The following is a 21352-nucleotide window of genomic DNA, read 5'->3' as shown; positions in this document are numbered from 1 at the left end:
TATTGCTTCTACTGCTTACTTAACCTAAGCCACCAACATGTTTAGTTTTCCAGATTAATCTGATTTCTGATTTTTACATAGATGTCCTCTTCTGCCTCCTTAAACAGGGAATGAAATGTCGCTGGAATGTAGGTTGCACAGACCTACACTTGAAAAGAAATTACACTCAAAATGAGCCTTTTCCTCTGCATTCTATGAAAAATCTAAAAACACAAATAAGGTTTTAAGACTCAGTCTGAAAACAGAGAATGAGGCCCTGTTGCTCCTTTTCCTGACAATCTGTTGTTTATTATTTGTTACTAAAACCACAGGTTTTGAATGAAATTCATAGTTCTAGAAAAGTATTATAGTATAACAACACTGCTATATTTTACTGTGCTTTTGATGCAGTTATTGGCAGAACTCAAATGAGTTTTATCATCTTTGCAATATGGGCCTTCAACTACAGTGAAAAGAATTTTCAAACGTGTGACACATAGGATGTGGAATGTATCTGAATCAAGCTGTGAACTCGTTCATTTCTGAGTATCATTCCATCTAGTGACAATTTTACAGTCAGCATTGAAAAGCCACTCTGACCTTGGCATGGTCAGTCAAGTCTGCAGCCTGCCCAGGTCTAGGAGGCTCTTTAGATCTGTTGGAAGGAACAAGTGAAAAATCTTCAGGGCTGAATTATTTTACATGACTGATCCACTGAATAGGTTCTGTCCCAGATTCAGATGGTGCAGGGTAGGAGTTTGCTGTCATTAAACATAGGATGCAAAGGGCTAGAAAACTGAGGCTGGGAAAGGAGAGAATCATCCACCATTGCAAAGCAGAAAATCAGGCTCAAGAAAGTAAACTTGGCAAAGTTTGCCTAGTTCTAAAAAAATCACAAAAAAGGGCAAAGAGAACACTGGGTGGAGATATCTGTTTCATGGCTGCTTTTTGTTTTGTAAGGATCCCCAGGGCTTTTTTTACAGTCAAAGTAACTGGTTGGGAAATTCCTTGGCTGTGTAAGAAAAGTTTAATCAAGACGTTTGGACAACCCATATCATGTGGGACTTCGAGGCAGGGGCATAATCCTGGGTCATCTTGGGTCACTGTAGCAATGGCTACAATAATGCAAATGGTTTTCTGAGAAGTTGTGTCAGCTCTTTGATTGTGGCTCACCCAACTTAAATCGGAACTTGCACAAATTTCTCTTCTTACTACATCTCACTTTTGCAGGAAGTTGTACAAGCAACCAGAGCCTAAAAAGGGACAATGCACTGTTTACTGCTCTAAATAGAGATACAGAGTGACAGAAAAAACAAGTCAGCAACAGTAATCCAGGGCTAAAAGAAAATTACTAGGGTTTAATACGAGAAAAATTGTAAAGCAAAAAGTTGTGAGGAAATGAAAGCTATTTGAAATATATTTTCTCAGAATGAGCTGTGCAGTTATTTACAAGATTTTTTTTAATTTGTAGTCTTGCATAGCAATCCTTCAAAACACTTTCTGTATCTAACAAGTATTTAATTAGAAGTAGAGGTTTTAAGAAGGAAGTTCTGAGACGCCATTAAGAAAGTGGAATCAGAGACAAGAAAAGAAAAGTAATGGCAGCAGAATTGTTTGTGGTGAGGCAGAGAGAAATAAACCAAGCAGCATGAAGGACACTGGAAATATGTGCTAAGTTATTAAGCATCTGGTATCTAAACTGACTATTAAACCCTGGAACAGTTTAGTGGGGAGGGAGTGTGATATCTACAGTGGTCCTGTTAGAGTGGTGTTAGAGCCCTCCTAATATGGTCACTCTCTATATGAGATAGTATTATGTATTTCTTACTCTCAAAAAGTTTGATTAAGCTATATATTCAGATATATCCACTATTTATCAACCACGCCTACATTTTTTTCTTTTCTGGTTTGAGTGCCTTTGGCACCTCTGGCCACTGGGCAGGAGTGTACAGCACTTTGTCTGTGGTGATATAAACTCCCACACAAAGGTGATGTACATTGAAGCCACATCTTTGAGACTCATAGCTAAAAACTCAACTCTAAACTCCCCATTTTCAAGAAGGGCAGGAAGGAAGACAGTGTTAATTACAGTCCTGTCAGTCTCACCTCAGTGCCTGGTAAAATTACAGAGAAGGTTGCTCTGGGAGCTATTGAAAACCACTCAAGAGACAGCACGGTTGTTTGTTATGGCCAGCATGAGTTCATGAGGTGAAAGTCCTGCTTAACCAACTTAATTTCCTTTTGTGACAAGGTTGTCCATCTAGTTGACCCAGGGAAGCCAGAAGATATGGGAATTTTAGGTTTTAGCAAAGCTTTTTATACAGTCTCTTACAGTATCCTGGATAAACTGTCCAGCAAACAGCTAGACAAGTCCACAAGACGTGGGATGAGCAATTGGCTGATGGGTCAGGCTCAAAGGGTTATAGTAAATGCAGCACTCAGGTTAGGGGCTAACCTGCTACAAAGCATCTCTGTCAAAAAAGACCTGAGAGTCCATCAATACTTGTGAAAATCTAAAGGGTGAGTGTCAGGAGGATGAGACCAGACTCTTCTCAGTGATGTCCAGTGACAGGACAAGGGGCAATGGTCACAAACTGGAACACAAGAGGTTCAACCTAAACATAAGGGAAAACTTCTTTACTGTAAAGGTCACAGAGCACTGGAACAGGCTGGCCAGAGAAATTATGTAGTCTCTGTCTCTAGAGACTTTCAAAACCTACCTGGATACCATCCTGTGCAACCTACTCTGGGTGAACCTGCTCTGGGAGGGTGGATGGACGAGATGATCTCCAGAGCTCCCTCCCAACCCCTACCACTCTGTGCTCTTTAATATATGAGCTGGGTGCAAGAATCAAATGTACATTAGGTAAATTTGCTGACTATACTAATCTAGGACCTGTGGACTCCTTTGAGAGGGTATAGAGGCCTTACAGAGAGATCTGAATAGACTAGAAAGCTGGGCAATTACCAACTGTATGAAATTCAATAAAAGTGCTGCATTCTCCACCTGAGATAAGGTAATCCCAGCCATATATACCAACAGGGCACTAGAGGCTGGAGAGTAGCCTCTACTCACAGGGAGCTAAAATACATAGTGTGATGGCTGAGAGCCATCACCAAACCTGGTTTGGTTTTCTTCCTCATGTTCCCATGTGTCCTTGAGGTGATATTCCATGTCTGCAAAAACTTCCCCAAGAGGACACTGTCTGCCATAAAGATGGAGATGGGGTCCCTACTTCCCTTCACTGCTGGCTGATGCTAGAAGATGCAGATACCCACACCAGGACACAGGAATCCAAAGGCAGTGATGGGCACATTCCTCAGATAAAGGAGCAAAGTGGCTCGTGGATGCCAAGGCACCAGGATGCCAGTGAAGGAAAAACCAAACTCATGGTTTGAGATTTACAACCACCTATGAATCAAGATAAGGAAATATCCTCTTACTTGGTAATATTTCTACAGTACAGCATCTTGAGTATCTGGAGTCGCTTACAACCTTCCCAAAGATATTTCAGTGCTTTGTCAGTAAGATGAATGCAACCAGAGACATCCAGGAAGCAGAGGTAATGGCAGGCTGCAGCCAAGTACTTGATACAGGTATCAGTCATCTGTAAGTGAAGCAACAAGGCACGCTGAAGTTAGGAGATTATTTAATAGATGAAACTAAAAACAGAGCACCATTTTCATGTCTGATTTGTGGGAAAACTATGTTTTCATATACTTTGTGGAAGTAAAATTTCTGGCACAGAAGAATTCTGAACGTCTGCAAGAGGCTCTACATGAACAGTCACTTAAGTACCAGAAACATATTAGGTATTAGTTAACTGTGATTCCAGTACAGGCTTAAGTGTTGTGGGATTTTTTTTTCACCTAATCAGAATGGTTTAACTTTCACAACCTCATAATTTTTCACTTAGCACGTGTAAGCCTTTAGCCTTACCTACTGTTGCATTGTTCTCACTAAACTATTAGGCTGAACTTAGTTTAGTAATATCAGTTTTTTGTATCTCAGCTCTCTATGTCTGCTTCACACAAAGATGGCTTTAATGTATAGTTGGTTTTCTTTATCTCTGAAGCAGAGCTTAGCTTCATCTCACAATTCCATTTTGCTAAACTGATATTTTTGCTATTAATGCTGGAGCTTGCATTTGAGAAAAAACATGAGACATAGAGTCTTAAAAGTATATAAGGAGTCCTGCGAGCTACTTAATGGTTCCACTGACCTCAGTGAGAATAGTTAAGAACACATTATGCACACACTTTAATTACCTTGTTCAGGCAGGACCTAAAGTCAAGAGGGGACATACTAAAGACCTTTTAAAGATAGCTGATTATAATCAGTGGAGTGGGATGATGGTAAGAGAGATGAGGCTTTCACTTTCATTAAACAGCCAATCTCATGAGAATCTGAAAGGGACAAGGCAAGATGAAGCTGAGACCTTGGGTTGTGGAACAGAAAATGAGGATACAATCTGCTCATACAGACCTCCTGGAATATAGAGATAATTCTGTGCTTTGCTTATTTCAGATTTACCCATATGCTCAATATTATATCTGTAATACAATAATAAGTAGATTAAAATTTTAATAAATATATTAATATTCCTATTAAAATAAACTGAAGTTGCTGACTGAATTCAGTCATTGGTATCAGATATATTCAAGAGAAATCAACATGCATCATACACTCAATCTATTCCCTTTAGAGGAACAAATTACAGAATTCATTGTCCATCAAACTGTGTCTTCAGAACTTTGCTATTTAAATAGCTGATTCATTCAACCAGAGATTTATTTTCATTTATTGCTATATTTCCTCATGTGGAAGATATGTTTCCCACAGCAACTTAATTTTTTCCTATGAAATAAGAATTTCTCTTGAATCAGGCTCATTCCTTGAGTAAAACTCAGAACTGCACCGCTGAATATTTTAGAGCATCAGCATTTGCAATATGACTGTACCTGTCCTAGGTATACAGAAATGTGGCAGAGAGGCTCACTGCACTTCCACTGAAGTGACTGAAGTTTTTTCAAAGACAACTAATTTGTCCCAGTAGATATGTTTACAGTGATAAGGTTCTCTAATTCTAGATTAAACTTCATAGCACATGCCAAAACATATTTATTGGACATAAATTTATTTTCTTTTCATGTTCTCTTGCTATGATTTTTAAAATTCATTTATATGTATATATTTATATATAATATAGCTGATGTTTCAGGGAATGTCAGGCATATAAACATATATCCTTTGGAGCAGGTTTATTCTTTCTTTAATCTCCTGAAAATTTTTAAACAGTCCCTGAGTGGAAAATATTCCCTTACTTAGCAGCTGGAGTCCCTCAATTTACACAAGAGATTGCCAAAGGATTTGAAACACCCATTAACTGTAACATCCACAGGTGTTCTCATCTCACTTTATAGTTGCAAGCTGGATTCAGGTCAAAAAAAGCACTTGTAAAGTTGTGTGTAGGTTTATTTGAAAGAGTCTTGATGTTCTTTTCTGAAAATAGGGTAGGATCAGTTAATTGACTGGCTTTATAACCATTTAAATAAAAGATACCATCTAGGAACAAAGGGTTGGAAGAGGATTACGAGGTCACTGAGTCTGCTTGTTCCCATTTGCAGGAACTACAAAATATGACCCAGATCATTCCCTTACCAAGAGCCAGCCTAACACTCTTTAATACTTGGCCCCCATCTTCCCAGGACACTGTTTTAGAATTACTGCTCTGATAATCAGAAACTCCCATTTTCCAGCCTTAATGTATCTACTGCCCTTTTATAGATAAGGGGTTTGGGGTATTTTGGTTTTTTTCCCATGTGTTAGTCCTATAAGGTGTAGGGGAAAGCATAGTAGAGAAGACTGCTTGCAAAACTACCACAAACTTCAATGGGAAGCTCTGCATGCATAGCTTTTATTATTGCTGTTACTATGGAAAAAATAGCTTACTATCTACCTAAAAGCAAATGATACAGGAGACTGAGATCCATGTATATAATAATTAATGGTGTACAGTAGGTTTTCTTAAGATATAAACCAAGGGCTATTGTAAGACACAGCAATTTCCCTGACCTGACAGATCTGAGAGACAACACATGGGCTTTGGCCTAGAGAAGCTTATGAACTTTTGGAAGACTAATGAACTGATGAGAATACAAATAGCTGGGGGCTGGCTAGCTAGTCAGGTCATCTCAAACTAGTTTTCCAGGAGTCTAAAATCAGGGGTTATGGATGTCTGTGGGAGAGGAAAAAAGGCAAGGACAATGGCTGCAGACATTGTGGAAGGAAACAGCACATGGGCACTGAAATAGGAAAAAAGGGGGAAACTGGTCCACTGAGTACCATGAAATTTTAAAGGGCAGTTCAAAATGAACTTTTCCAAAGCAGTAATACACTTTATATATTCACACTTGATAGTGATGGAAGCAACACTACATCTTTTTCCAGCCTAAGGAAGACTTCCTTCCATAGGTATAAGTTATCCAAATACCTGATAAATTTTATTTTCCGAATTACTTTTTTCCTTGGGCTTAGAACCCTCAGAATAATCAATCATGAATTTACATCTCCGAATGCATCAGCTTTTAGCCACTGCCCTGCCATGTGAAGCCACAGGTATAAAGTTCTCATTCCCCAGCTTATGCCTTACCTGGGTTCAGAAAAAGCACTGGAAAAAATAAAGCATGAAAATAATAAAAGTTATTAAAACAAAGACACCAGCCCTTGGAAGCACCCAAAACATCAGAAGCTCAGAGAGTTTTTGCAGGAGGTATCAGTAAAACCCTTTCTCTCTTCACCCTTCCCAAGACATCAACCCCTGGAAAGACAACCTTTTATCTGATACAGCAGAGACAGCTTTACGTGGTGACTGCAAACATCAGAAGGACACCAAGAGCCCAAGAGCCAAGTCTCAGAACCTAAAGCTCATGGCAAGTCAGCTGAACTTAAGCTCTGGTTTCTAAATTAGTAGAGCATGTTGTACAATTGTGACAAGACACAGATTCCATCTGGCCAAATTTATGAATGAAATGCTAAGTACTTCCTTTCAGTAGCAGCCCCAGAACTGTTGCCCCATTTCTGACACACCTCTGGACAGCCCGCGATGCTGACAGACGTCAGCGCCTGGCAGTGGAACGCCAACGCCACCACCGTGTCAGCTGTCAGCTGAGGGCAGTGGGAGACGTGGAAGTATTCCAGCTGGTTTGTGCCCTCGCAGAACTCCTGAAAGAGTGACAAAGCAAGACAGTCAACCTGAGGTAACAAGTCTACCCTATTTTTCTCAATTTACGATACATTTACATCAGTCCTTTCATCCACTTCAGGCACTCCATCCCTGCCGTGACGTGAGCCTTGGAGAACATTCTGCAGCACGAGCAAAGCTTTAGCTTCTGAGAGAATCCCTCCTCTTCTGTGACATCCAGCCTAGAACCATGGTGAGATGCCTTAAACATCTTACTGAGCCAATCTTCCAAGCCTGCTAATCTTGGCCTAAGGCCAGTGTAATTTGTCATTTACTGGAATGGAAGTTCTACCTCTCCAAGGGAAAGAAGGAAATACTTATGTAGTAGATTGAATAAAAAACATTGCATGAAGCTTTTCAAAATGTTCAAGAATTAGTCCTGAGGTAAACAGCCCAAAAGTTATATGGATATAACTCATGCATATGCACACAGAGACACAAATGCACATTAAATATTAATCTATATAAATATTACATATTTATAATTCTATTAAATAATTCAGTAGTAATCAGACTATTGACTTTGACACTGCTATTTTTTCCTTATATAAAATAGCAACTCAGGCATTCAGGTTGATCACTGGGAAAATGTTAGCTTTTTTATGACCAAAAACTATGTGATTCTGTGATTCATAAATATTACCTAAAAAGATGCAAAGCAACTTATTAAGTCTGGAATTTCTTTCATAGACCACAATTTTAGAACTTCTTGCTCATGTCCTCACTATTATCTTCTTTTTTCTGTCTACCAGTATAAATATAGTAAGTCAATGCTTGTTGGGCTTTGGGTTCTTGTTTTATTTTACAAAAATATTAAGCTGCAAATGTTTTAACTTACAGCTGGGTTAGATAGGACAATTCAGAATTTACAAAAATTGGCTTCAGATACCTTTCCTGTTTCAGGCTGTTTATTACCTGCAGTTCAGAAACGTTCCAAACCCAGTAACTGAATATTTTTATCCATGTGTAAGAGAAACTTCACTCCCTTCAGAATTAGACCTCAGATTAGATGACTTAATCACTACATTCTCAGCTAGGGTATGTAGCACAAGCTGAAGCCAAGATTTCAATGCCTGTAAGATATGTTTATCTCATTTTTACTGGTATAGTTTTTCTACATACAAATTTAAAACATCCTTCAAAACTTGGTTCTGAATTTGCTCTAGGCTTTAAATCCACCCCTATGTTATTTTGCAAATTGCACTAAAATTGTATTTGCAATCAAAGGGAATGGATCTTTGTTTGCTCTCTTCACCTCTTTATTCCTGGTTTCAAGCCTATAAAGAAAATAACCTAAGAAGTTATGAAGATAAACAATGTTTGCAAAACATTTAGAAGATTTCAATACCATATGAAGGAAACAACCTCATTTTCTGAAGTCTATGCACAACTTTCATTCTGATTAAATAAGACCTGAGGATACAAACATGCATCAATGAAAATGTAAAACACTAAATTGCTGACCATTAAGTGAACATCATCTAAGTTATGAAAGAGCAAAGATCCTGTTTATATAATATATGATCACACAGGCATCTACAGACTGTTATAAAGCCTGGGAACAAGTGAATTAATTAACACCTCACAGTCAGCATTATTTTTGGCATTTTATAACTTTCAGCAACTTACCAATGCCAATAAAGCCCTTGTAATATGCATTTTATGTTCAAATAATTTAAATATTCTTTATATAATGAAAAGATAACACTGATGCACAGCATACAATGGGGTTACTCTCTACAAATTTTCCATAATCTACTTACATTCAACTTCCAAAAATGGACCTGGCAATTCATTTCTAGTTACGTCCTTACCTCTTTGTCTTTCTCCTGCCCTCCCTAAGAGATGACAACGGGGCTCGTGTAACTCTACATGTACTCCCTGCTGAAGTGTTCTTACTTAAAATATTCAAATTCGTATGGCAGACAAAGGAAAGTGTAAGCACTTCTTTTTTCCCATTCTTTTTTGTAACTTACTTTATGCTGTAAGACATTGAAATAGGTTTTTAGCCATAAGCAGAGCACAAGGCAGAAGTGAATAGTCTGTGAAAGCAGCAGCACTGGTGCTACACAGACTTTCCATGGGATACTTAAGATGTACATACTTGGTCATTGGTTTTGTTAAAAACATGGAACTTTACACAGAACATTCATGGAAGGAGAGTCAGAATTACTCCTAAAGAAGTAATCCTAATGGCCTGACGTGTATGTTGGGTAACAAGATTCAATCCAGATGCATCTCTTGAGCTGCAGCAACAACTGACTCATTTGTACAATGTATGGCTATAAAATTACGGATGTTGTAGCTTTGTAATGGAAAAATGTAGATGAAGACTGGGGTTACGTGATGGCACTGCTTGTACCTGCAGATTTAAAATCCACAACTCTTTATAGGCATATAATTTATATCATTAAAAAAACATGGTATAAGCACTTATGTTATATATGGTTAGGAACAATTCTCAGCTACAGAAAAGTGCTCTTATTTATAGAAATCCTCTCTCCTTGATAACAAGAACTTAACAACTTAACTGTACATTTTGGAACCAGTTACCTCCTTTTCTTCGTCCTGAATTTTCAAATTAAGTTCATTTCGTGCCCAGTAGATTATGTATGGAAGTAATTAAAAAGTTGATCCCTATCTACTCTTTTCATGCCACTTGCTATTGAACAGAGTTCAGTTGTATTCCCTCATCCATCCCCTTTCCATGCCACAGGTTTCTTCCTTACTGATTTGTTCCTTTTATGGAGACTATACCATACCTCTGATCATCCCAATTACTCTCTCTGAATCTTTTCCAGTTTCCAGTGCAATGCTTTACCCATAAAAAGAATTATAGTGACAACCAATAGCTTATTTGGCAAAATAAGACAATGAGTACCAATGAATCAGACTTCAGTGTGTAGTTACTGCTGTGATGATAGTGTGAGTCTAATAAGTATTTGGATGGCAAGCCTCAATGTTGATGTACATTTTTGAAAAAGCAAGAGTAAGTAAATCAGAAATAGATGGAAGAACTTATAAGCATTGTAAAATGATATTTAAATACTGTATTTGTATTGATATTTCTGTGATAATTGCTGATTATTCAAAAGAGAAAATGTTTTCTCATTGTAACATTATAACTTATCATCAATGTCCATAACTCCCCTTGTGGAAACGTGAATTTGTAGGTTGCCTTTCTACAAATTAATTTCCTGTCTGATTACTTTATAAAGATTACTGACTCTGGGTTCAAGTTCATAGGCTACATTTGAGATTGTAACACTAAACAATACATGTTTTAACATAGCCTTTTTATTTTAAGAATAATATCTATTTTTATGCTGCCTAGATTCAATATTTACATTTCACAGCCACTGTACATAATAACTTTAAAAAGAAAAATGGGAAAAAAATTAAAATCAGTGACATTCAATAGGTGCCTTGCTGTCAGCGTGATGAGACCTTTAGAATAAGAATTCAGTATTCAAAACATCCCACTTAAAATACATTATTTCATTTTATAGCAAATTCTTATCATCATCATATATTAATAAATTCTGTACTTTAATGTTTTCATAGAATAATTTTATAGGTTTAATTCAAATAATGGGACAGTTCAAGTTCAGATATTTTTTTCCCATAAGACAATAAAGACATCTATCCATTCTGGAGAAGATGCACATTCATATCTTATTGAAATACAATTTAATTTTAATCATAGTACTCACAGCATTTATGTTGCTAAGAGATATATGGTGAGAAATAAGAGCCACTATGAGTTAATTATGTGTAGTAAAATAGCAGCAGCCCATGAAGTACCAGATATAACAGACTAATGGAATTGATTGAATCAGAATATTCCTTTGAGCTAAACATACAAATTCATCTAAACCCAGCATTCAACAAGTGAATGAGTAAAGCTGCAGACACCAAGACCAGAAAGCCCACACTAGCAGTAGGAAAAGTATGATTTAGATTAAAAAGTAATGAAGTATTTGTAGAAAGCAAGAAATAATAGTACCAGCAATTCAGACTACAATTTAGTAGAAATTAAGGTTCTTGTGGAATGAATTTCAGCATCAAGCAAAGAGCAGAGACTCAAAGACTCGTTAAGATTCATCAAGAAGGAATGAAAGGGAAGAATCATTTGTAAGAGTGAAAATATAGAACGGTGCAATAAAGAATGAATGATGATGTACAGAACAAAATAAGATCAGGTTAGGACATGGTTAATTTGAAGAAATAGAGAGGCTTCCAGGAAATACCAAGAAAAGAGATGAAGGTTTACCTGAATCCCAGCATCACTGATGTTTTTGCAATTTGCTATAGTAAGTTTCTTTATGTTTCCATAAGAGCCAAGAGCTCTCAAGCCCTAAAAAATTACAGAAAAAATAATGTTAAAAATCAAGGTGTGCAGCTATATGTAATTACATTTAATATGTTAAGTTGGTAAATAATATCCAATGCCTGTATATTAATGCTTCTAAGAAGCACAACACCTTTTAAGACATTCTCTTCAGCAGAAAGCAAGTACTTTACCCTCTGATGTATGCTTGAAGTATGTTCAATGGTTAACTAATATTTTTTTCAGAAATAACTTGCAGAAATAATTTAATTGAGAAAGCAAATAATTACATTTTCCTACCTACTGGGAAAGAAAGAAACTGAAGAAAAGCAGCATGGTGTGAAACACACAAGAGTCAAAGATCAGGACTTTCATAAAGCAAAATACATTTACAGATTTTCTCCAAATAACCTTTCATGGGTTTCTGTTGTTGTTGTTGTAAGAGCAAAATACCATTTATTACAACCAAATAATAACTTTAAAATGCTGCCTTTATGATTTGCTCACCAGTGAGGGATTTATGTCTACAGCTATGCTACAAGAAAACATTTTAAATGGTGCAGTCATATTCGTAAGTGCATGAACAACTCATATATTCAAGACAACAGGGAGGTGAAAACTGGTAAATTCCTATTTTAGGAGTGCAAAATAATGTTAAGATGCTTTGTGATTTTTACTGCTTGTACAACACGAAAGATAACCATGTTCTGATCCTGAACACTAATCTGAAGGACTATTAAATGCTCATTTTGTATATTTTCTTTTGATAGCCACAGCAGAATATCTCTTTCCTTGATATCAATAAAGTTCACTGAAAAACAAAGTTATCACTTCATTCCATATGGTTAAGAAATTATCTACAATTAGGCAGCAAACAGCACTGCACAGAAAGGAAACATTGTATTGAAAAACTAAGCACATTTGAGTAGTGTCTGCAATCCAGATGTGTACAGTGTGCTGAGAATGCTGAAAGAGTGCAGCTGCAGATAAAATTTTGCAAATTCCTGAAATCCCACAGGCTGATTAGAAACAAAAAATGGAACAATGAAAGACATTTCTAATGCTGGCTACTTATGAAGACAAAGAAATTTGCATTTTTCTCAGCACACATAGTTATATGGTGGCCATTGCTTTCAACAGCTTCATGAAAATCTACAGAATTCCAATGTTTGTTGTTGATACCACTCCTGTTCAAGACAAAAATATAATTATGTTATTTAAATTCCAATAGGGTTTATGTCAGAACTTGAACTTTACAGCAGAAACAGATAAGTGACAGATGTGACCTTATGGACATAATTTCTTCTAGCATTCTTATGTATTTAAAAGTGCAAGCCGAGTGGAACCACTTGGTAATGATATACTAGAGAATATTATTAAGGTTTTTTTGCTATATGATAACTAATGCTATGACATTGAAGTTAATTTATACAAATTTTATATGATTAAAGTGACATGGAATCACAGAACATTTATTTTTTTCAATGAAAACCAAGGTCTCTCTTGAGGTGTTTCACTAATAATTCCAAATTTGAGAAAGGAAAAAGTGAAGACACAAAATGTTGTTAAGAGCTCTCTATTATATAGAAAAACTATGAAATTTTTACATTTCAAAAAATAAAACTTTTAAAACAATCTTTACACAAGAAGTCTAATCTATTTGAAATCTTTAACTACTATTTTTTTAATCTAATACATATGGAAATGAACCAATTATCACTAGTTTTTTTACACTTCCTGATTTATTCAGCAGTATTCCCTGATAAACAACCTGAGGGACCCCCATCCAGGATACTGAGCTGTTTCTGCAGACTTCCATCTTCCATACTAAGACTTCAGACACTTTTGTAAGATACTAGAACTTCAGGAAAAACAAGCAAAAAAGCCAGTGTACAGCACACAGACTGGCATCACCCACGCTGCGTGTTTCCAAAAACACAGAAATCCCCCATATCTTGGATCAATCTTCTGTTGCCCAGAAAAAAGGGAAGACTTTGTCCTGCATCTCTTGTATAGCATGTATATTACTACTTCCATTTAGAAAACCTTAAAAGAAACTTATTCTTCTCCAACAGCTGTTTTTTTCAAGCAATTTTTACAGTTTCATTTTGTTTCAATTACTTTATTACACAAGGCCTACAGACATTTGCAGAACATAATTTATTATTATTTCACAAAGGTTTTTGTAGATAGGAAAATTATTATCTACTTTACTAGCTGGTGATGGTCTTCTCTTGTTAGAGACAAGTCATCTGAAGCTATGGCATACCAAAGCACAACTATTTATTATTTATATTCACAAGCTGTAAGTCTCTGCCTTTCAAGTGCAGACTGCTATGAATGTACCATCCCTCGTTAACAACAACCATGTGCTACCCTATTTTCAGCTTCTGAGAATCCTGTTTACATATCTCTTCATAACCTTAAAGGTCAGCATCTGTAATGTATCTTTATGTTCCATAGATATACAGATGTTACTTCCTGTGCAAACCCCAAGCCCAGATTGACCTCAAAGTGACACCAATCTTGGAAGACAGCTCTTCCTTAAGATGTATCTCCCACCTTCAATTTCTGAACCATTTAATATTAAATGACCCACCTTATTCTCTAAAATGTTCAGATTTCTGAATAAATTAGCCACAGTCACAAATCTAACAGATCAAACACTAGAAAAGAAGAATTTAACTACTATCATGCAGTATAGTTTTGCTAATAAAAATACACGTGACACAGAAAGTTCAGTTTCAGATAGCAAAAATCTTCTGTAAAATGGGTAAGTTCTTAAGCAAATGTAACTTTACTGTTTCCAACACCTGAGCTAATATAAAGGTGAGACAGATCTATTTACAGCAAATTTAGAGACATTCTTGTATCTCAGTGCAGAAATTCCCATATGTCTGTGTATAACGCACACCATAAAATGCAGTTTCTGTACCTAACACCATTTGTGGTTAGACCCAATGATAACTTATAAAATAGGGTTGCAAACATTTCTTGACACTAAGATGACATTGTAGCAAAAATAACAAATGCAATTTTCAGCATTGCTGAGTACCATTAATTCCTCTGACTTGCACTGGAACTCAAGGTGTCAGCACATATAGCATCAATTGTAATGACTGTGTTAATATTTCCTCTTTCTATGCAAAATTAAGTGTGTAGGTCAATTTTTTTCTTCTCCTATTCCCCCAAACCAGAGTGCTAACAATTGAATTTTGAGCCCACTTTAATATGTTACCATTTTCATTTCCCTGCCTTGGGAATGCACGTGCTTTGTCACAGTGTTTTCTTTGGAAATCAAATGCAACTGATTTATTTGCAATCTGTTGCTGGTTATATCTACTAGCCCTGGTAAATTTTTTTTTCTTACCCTTTTCAAGGTTCTTCCTCAGTCCTATTGGCTTAATGTTCTAATAGACCAAAATGTGGACCTGGGCTATGGATTATCACTGCAGATTCAAAGTCAAAGCACACAGATAGTAACTTGTTACAAAATAAACTGCTAGGTTTCCTTTTAGCAAATGATGTTTTACAATAATATATCTATTATACATTACAAAACCAATTACAAATTAAAAAAACAGCAAATGATGAATTTCCGGCTTCATTTATTTCTCTTGAGAGAAAACTGAAAGCTTTAGAAATGCAGTGTAAGCAAAAGAGCTTGGCTTATTGCCAAGGTCATGGGTGTGTTATGGGAAAAGTAGAGTAAGTAGCAGCACAGAATTTAAAAAGACTCTCTGTGGCAGGCAAGGAAAAAGAGAACACTTATGTTGAAATGTGCTGGGACTCTAATTCAAGGCACTATAAATTTCATTCATATATAATTTTATGATATTTTAAATGATCACATTAAATGAAATCTTCTTGGATCTCCCAACCCTCTGTATTTAGCTTAATTTTGTTTCTGAATTTCAGGTCTCAATAAAAGATACATGCACTTTTTCACTTTTTAATTGCTTTTGTACAAATTCTGAGTTAGAGCCAAACAATAAAGTTCATGGTCAGAATTCAGTCTGAACAGTGTCTGACTGAATAGTCTCTATGGCAAGTTTTCTCATGAGGTTTCTTCTAGATTTCTGTGTTCAGTGAAAATAGTTTGCCCTAGAAGTAAAAGAAACAGCAAAACTGGCACTGAACCCCACACACAAAGAAGGAAGTGCCAAGAACACGTAATGTGGAGGCCTGTGATGTTTAACCTGGCTCCCACACTCACTATTTTGCTTTCCAGAGTCTTAACAACTTCACACATTGAGGATACCTTGTTAGTAAATCTTTCACTAGCAATTATTTTCTAGACCACAGCACAGAGCACTGTCTCTGCTAGACCTAACATTCAGGACTTTTCACCATAAAAGCCAGTTCATGGAAAACACAATTTTTACAAATTTAAAAGTTAAAAATACCAACTTTCAGTTTTCCTCAGGCCTAAAAGAAAAAAAAAAAACAAAAACTATGCTTAAAAACATTCCTTTCAGATCAGCTTCACCGCAGCCACACTTCCTCTTTATAATGGTTTCTGTTTCTCTCTTTCAAATGGAAGAACTATCCAACTTATCCAACTTTAAAATTACCTTTTATTGGTTACTGCCAATACCTGGGATGATCCTGCACTACGCACATTTCCAAAGTATGTTTTTCTGACACTGCAACACAACTGCTTCATATCTATGCAGGTTTTGAGACTAATGGATTTTTACTGCTTTTTTTTTTTTTTTCAGAAAGCCTAGATAAATAGTAAAGTAACTCCTCATTCTTTTAATCATATACATACCGTATCTGAGATGATGGTTCCAGAGAGATCAATGGATATCAGTGATGACATCTCTCCCAAGGCTTCAATTCCAGCATCAGTTACATTTCCACAGTAACGCAGACTTAGATAGGTCAGTGCACAACATCTAAATTAAATGAAATGTCAGCTTTCCACTATTGTTATACACATGTAGTTTAATAAATACATTTTTGTAATAATCCTTCCTAAGTTTTTTTCAGGGGACGTATGAAAATAAGCACCCTAGATTTTTGATGTGTTGCTTACATAGGCACTTCTAAGTATTCTGCTCATAATGAGAAGCATCACAAACATTTCAAACTATGAACAGCAATCTGAACAGCAAAGAAACAAACTGTGGAAATTAATGAGGTCTATTATATATATATACATATATTTTAATTAGCTTGATGCTTGACTTGTCCCCATCTCCAAATCTCTCATATCTTGCAAAGGAATTTCAAAGCTCACTGCAACACCAGAATCCAGGACCCCACAGCTGTACCTACACACAGCAACAGCTTTGTATATAATGGCAGACACCAAATAAAGACACTGGAGGTTCTGCAAATCACCACTCACTCACCACACATGGAAAACTGAATTTTACTGTGTTAGTAAGGACTGTAAACTGTATCTTCCCATAACCAAACCAGAAGACCTAAGAAATCTGACTCCTCAAGCAGTGCATCTGTGCTCAGGGATTTAGGGGTAACACTTCATCACTGTCAGAAGGAGGCATTCCCTAGCTTACCAGCAAGCATGCTACAGTTATTCACAACTACTGTTAAGAAAACATAAACAGGGACCTGCAGAAAGATGTAGTAAGGAGTGGAAAGATTGGATGCAATCCTCTCTGGAAATTTAAAACCTATCTTTTGGTTGCCAACAGCAGCACTCTTGAGGAACTGGAATTGAGGAAGTTTAGCAGTAAGAATGCTTTTTTATTGTGCAGACATGAGTAATTACTGATTCTACAAAAGTGTGACTTATACATACTAATCTTTTCATGCAGTTTTATCACTGGAAAGCATCAATTGAGCACCTTTTCCCCCCTCATAAAATTAAGACTTCTCAGGTTTCCATACTTACATTGATTAATTTCTCTTTATATAATGGATTGGTCTTTACGGAATTCACAATGCCAAAAGGAACTGGGCATTTATCTAGTACAATTTTCTGTATATCCCTGGCTGTGTCATTTTTCCTATTTATTAACAAATTAACAACTTTGACATGAGAAATATACTGAAAGTTTAACCACACCAGAAAAACATTTTATTGGACTACGGTACCTTTGTGCTATTTCTGTGAGAGAAGCATCAGTGACATCGATACAATTACTCAAATTCAGCTCTCTGAGTTTAGCTCCTGAAGAACCTTGTACAAAAGGCCTTAGACCTTCATCACTGATTCTAAAAGAGAAATGTAGGCAATATTCATAATATGTATTTTTCACCATTCCATACAAGTCCATATACACTTAGCATTCAGCAGCCTACATTGTAGATAAGCAGAAATGCATAATGACATTTTAACAGCCTTATAAACAAACAAAAAAAGGCATCAGAATAATTCATGGGTCGATTAGAAAGCTGCTGCTCCTTGAAACTGCTGAAAACCAGACCTTTCTGGAAAAAAGTCTGTTGGAGATTATGAGAACTTCCATTGGTTCCTACACTCAGATGTGACAGGATTTCAAAAGACAGGGCTTGGAAAACATATCTAGAAAGTATCATAACTTGTTTAAACATTTCAGAGTAGTATTTGGTTTAGTATCTTGCTTAATTTAAGAAGCTAAAATAAGGGGAAAACTATCTTCTAGCACAGAAGCAAAAGTGATAGATTGTATATGCAAGTAGTAGTTGTTTTGTACACATGCATGAAGAGTAAACACGAGTTCTTCCTTGGAATACTTTACTTAACCAACTATATGTCTAACACACAATCACTAGCTCATAATATACAAAAGGTTACAAAAATTAAGCAGATGGATAAAGAATCTTTCAGCCAAGCTGAAAGTTTTAGAGAGCTGACTATAACTTGGATAAGTGTTCCAATACAGTTCAAATTTCTGGTATGTCTAACAGTAATTGTACACTCTAGCTTTACAATGCATTCCCAGTATTTATTCCATATTCTCTGATGAATAAAAATTAATCCCAGGATTCTGGAGGATGGAATAATATTTTGGCTTGCACAGTTTGTTGCAGCACAAAGAATCACTGCAAATTCCAAGGTGCTAGAAACATATGGGTAGGAATAGCACTACTAATAAATTGATAATCTGAACAGATGCTCACTGTTTGACCGCGAGCTGCAGATGAACCTATGGTTCATAAAGTGTTAAAATAATCATTCTGCAATAACTCAACCACTGTGGCAGTTTTGGTGTTATTTCACGGTGCAGTTGTTTTTCATTCAGGGTAGATAAATTTAAGAAATACCCTTTAAGAAGAACTAACTTGAATAAAGTCATTAAAGAATGCAGAGTCTGGCAATACAGCTAACTGAATTTTAAAAAAATAAATACATAAATATTCTGTAACCACACTGGGTTTGAAGGCTGAAGTAGTGACACTGTAACTTTTGAAATAATTGTGCTGTGAACACACATGCTAAGTTTCTCTAGTCAGCTGATTAACTCTATACAAACACATCACTCAATACCTTATAACACATGAAAATAACAAACTGAGAAAATGTGATAAGGGTATGAGCCCCCACATTGCCTGGGTCCATTTAGACACCTTTTTATTCACATACATATTATTTCTTAATTCTAATAGTTATGATAAGTTATTTCCTTTTCTTGTTTTGCACATATCATCAAACGCTTTCTGTATTTTAAGAAATCTGAACTGTTAGATTTGGTCTTTCTACCATTCTGTTTCTCAAAAAAAAATTCCCATTTTATTGAGGCAGAAAAACGTAGATGGTTAGACTGAGATAAAATGTCAATGAAACTGACTCAGAACACAAAGATGGCTAAGCAGTTCAAAATCTGTTCTTAATATTCTACCACCAGCATGGTACTTCCTTTGATATCTATGAGAAATCCCTAAATGTTTCTATCTCACAATGTGAAGTTTTATAGCAACACACTGTCCAAATTAGGGAAGAGTAAGTAATAATTCTTATGTAGTTGCATATCTCTTGAGAGAAACTCTTTGTCCAGTTTAGATGCATTTCAATCTATACCTTTTCTAATGCTGAAACTTTTATAACTGTCTGCAAAAACTCTAAAGTAAGTAGAGAGTTAACAATAGCTTTACAACTGCTTTAGAAGTTTTGTTAATGTAACTCAGCAATTCTTTCTCAGTAGAGACAGTAGACACGTGTACAAAGACAATCATGGCCCAAGATTTGGCTAACAGACTGGAAAAATCCAACCTTCTAAGTGTTAAACCAGAAACTGAAGCCAGCTGTCCCATCTGCCCAGCTGAACTCCCAACATGATGTCATGGTTACTACTCCAGCACATCTCAGCATGTCTACACGCAATGTTATCAGATCTTTATACAGCATCAACACTATCAACAGGCACAGAAAAATATTTTAGTTACACATAAAAGCAGAATCCCCCAAAATTCACATGATGCTAGAACATTTCAGATAAGCATCAAGTCTATCCTCTTTGTGTTATTCTATGGGTCTATCAATTCTGAAATGTTTGGGGATTTTGCCTTCCCTGTTCCCTCTCACGATTGGCTCCATCACTGTACCTCAAAACAGGGAAAATGTGTGCAGCTCTGGTAGCCTTTTCATTTGGTTTTGTTTCTATGGCTGCATGACACACCTGAAGTGGAAAACAGGCTTCACATAAAATGTATCCTTCCTCCACAACATCAAGTACAATGTTGTCCTGGCAATTGTAGAAAACTGGCAGTTTTAAAATATCTTAGCATTAGAGACTTATAAATTATGATTATTTTAATATTTACAAAGTTAAACACTATCCAACTTTGAATAGAGTTGTCTTTGATTGTAATTTTCACCTTTTTTGTAGCCACATTTAAGAACAAAAAGATGCCATGGCTACTGAGTAATATTACCTCTACAGTTAATTTTTTTTCCTTGAACTGGAGTAATAATGAATGGATTTCTGAAAACATGATACAGAAAGAAGAAATTACTTGTAAAAAAAAAATTTTTTTTCCTTTTAAGGTATATGTAGTACATTCTGAGAATTTATTTTTAAAACTGAAAAATATGTTGACAGGATTTATTATGAGTATAATTAATTATACTAAAATTCCCTTACAATGGCTTACAGAAATCTGGATGTGATATAGTACCTTATACAGCCTGCTACATTCAGTACAATAATATGCTCCAATGGTGAAATCATCTGAAGACCAGCATCTGTAATCTTCTGGCAATTAGCCATATGAATGTGCCTCATGCATGGGCAGGAATTACTTATAACCTTTAAACTTAAATCAGTAATTTGATTATTCCCTGTTGAAATATAAAAATATGTAAGTTACACATCTGACATACATTAAGGTCCTTACCCAAACACCTACTAAAATAAACCGAATATTTCAAATTATATGAATTAATTTTTAAAATACACCATCCTAACAATTTGGTGAATTATACAAACCTTCAATGCCGACCTTGACAAGTCTACATTCAGCAAGAGCTTTAAAAGTTGTATCAGAAAGATGTGGTGAGTCAAGAAAGACAACAGACATTATCCGTTGGCATTTGGCAACCAGAACCTTTGAAGGAAAAAAGGTGAAATAAAATATTAATATACATTTGCTGTCACATAACAAAGTATCAGCAAATATTCTGCATATAATACCGAATATTACCATTTCAAACATTTTAACAGTATCTTCTAAACAGTGAGCAGCATATAAACTACTGAAATTGTTCATATATTTATTATCTTTGGGAACACAAGGAAAAGAAGTAGGTAACTGGAGAAGTATGGCACGTAGCTGGGACAATGATCTATTTAACAATCACTTTTGCAGAAGCCTGAAAATTATTTTTTGATGGGTAAACTCAGTA

The 21352-nt window shown here is 35.9% G+C and overlaps 1 protein-coding gene across 3 annotated transcripts in view; it reads right to left on the bottom strand.

Annotated features, from left to right (window-relative positions):
• FBXL13 (F-box and leucine rich repeat protein 13) overlaps positions 1-21352 on the bottom strand; it is a 71720-nt gene that overhangs the window by 4153 nt on the left and 46215 nt on the right. For 2 of the 3 annotated variants that reach the window (XM_071734000.1, XM_071733998.1), the window contains 7 exons: positions 20937-21054; positions 20626-20788; positions 17623-17742; positions 16328-16454; positions 11497-11580; positions 7070-7204; positions 3424-3587 (listed from right to left, as the gene is read on the bottom strand). In XM_071734000.1, coding sequence (XP_071590101.1) covers positions 3424-3587; positions 7070-7204; positions 11497-11580; positions 16328-16454; positions 17623-17742; positions 20626-20788; positions 20937-21054 — 911 coding nt within the window. Of the gene's footprint in view, positions 1-987; positions 1233-3423; positions 3588-7069; positions 7205-11496; positions 11581-16327; positions 16455-17622; positions 17743-20625; positions 20789-20936; positions 21055-21352 lie in introns of those variants that run through there. The other variant, XM_071733999.1, reaches the window with a different exon arrangement.

The sequence above is a fragment of the Heliangelus exortis genome, chromosome 1, assembly GCF_036169615.1.
Source record: "Heliangelus exortis chromosome 1, bHelExo1.hap1, whole genome shotgun sequence".
NCBI lineage: Eukaryota > Metazoa > Chordata > Aves > Apodiformes > Trochilidae > Heliangelus > Heliangelus exortis.
This window is presented reverse-complemented; position numbering and strand designations above follow the sequence as displayed.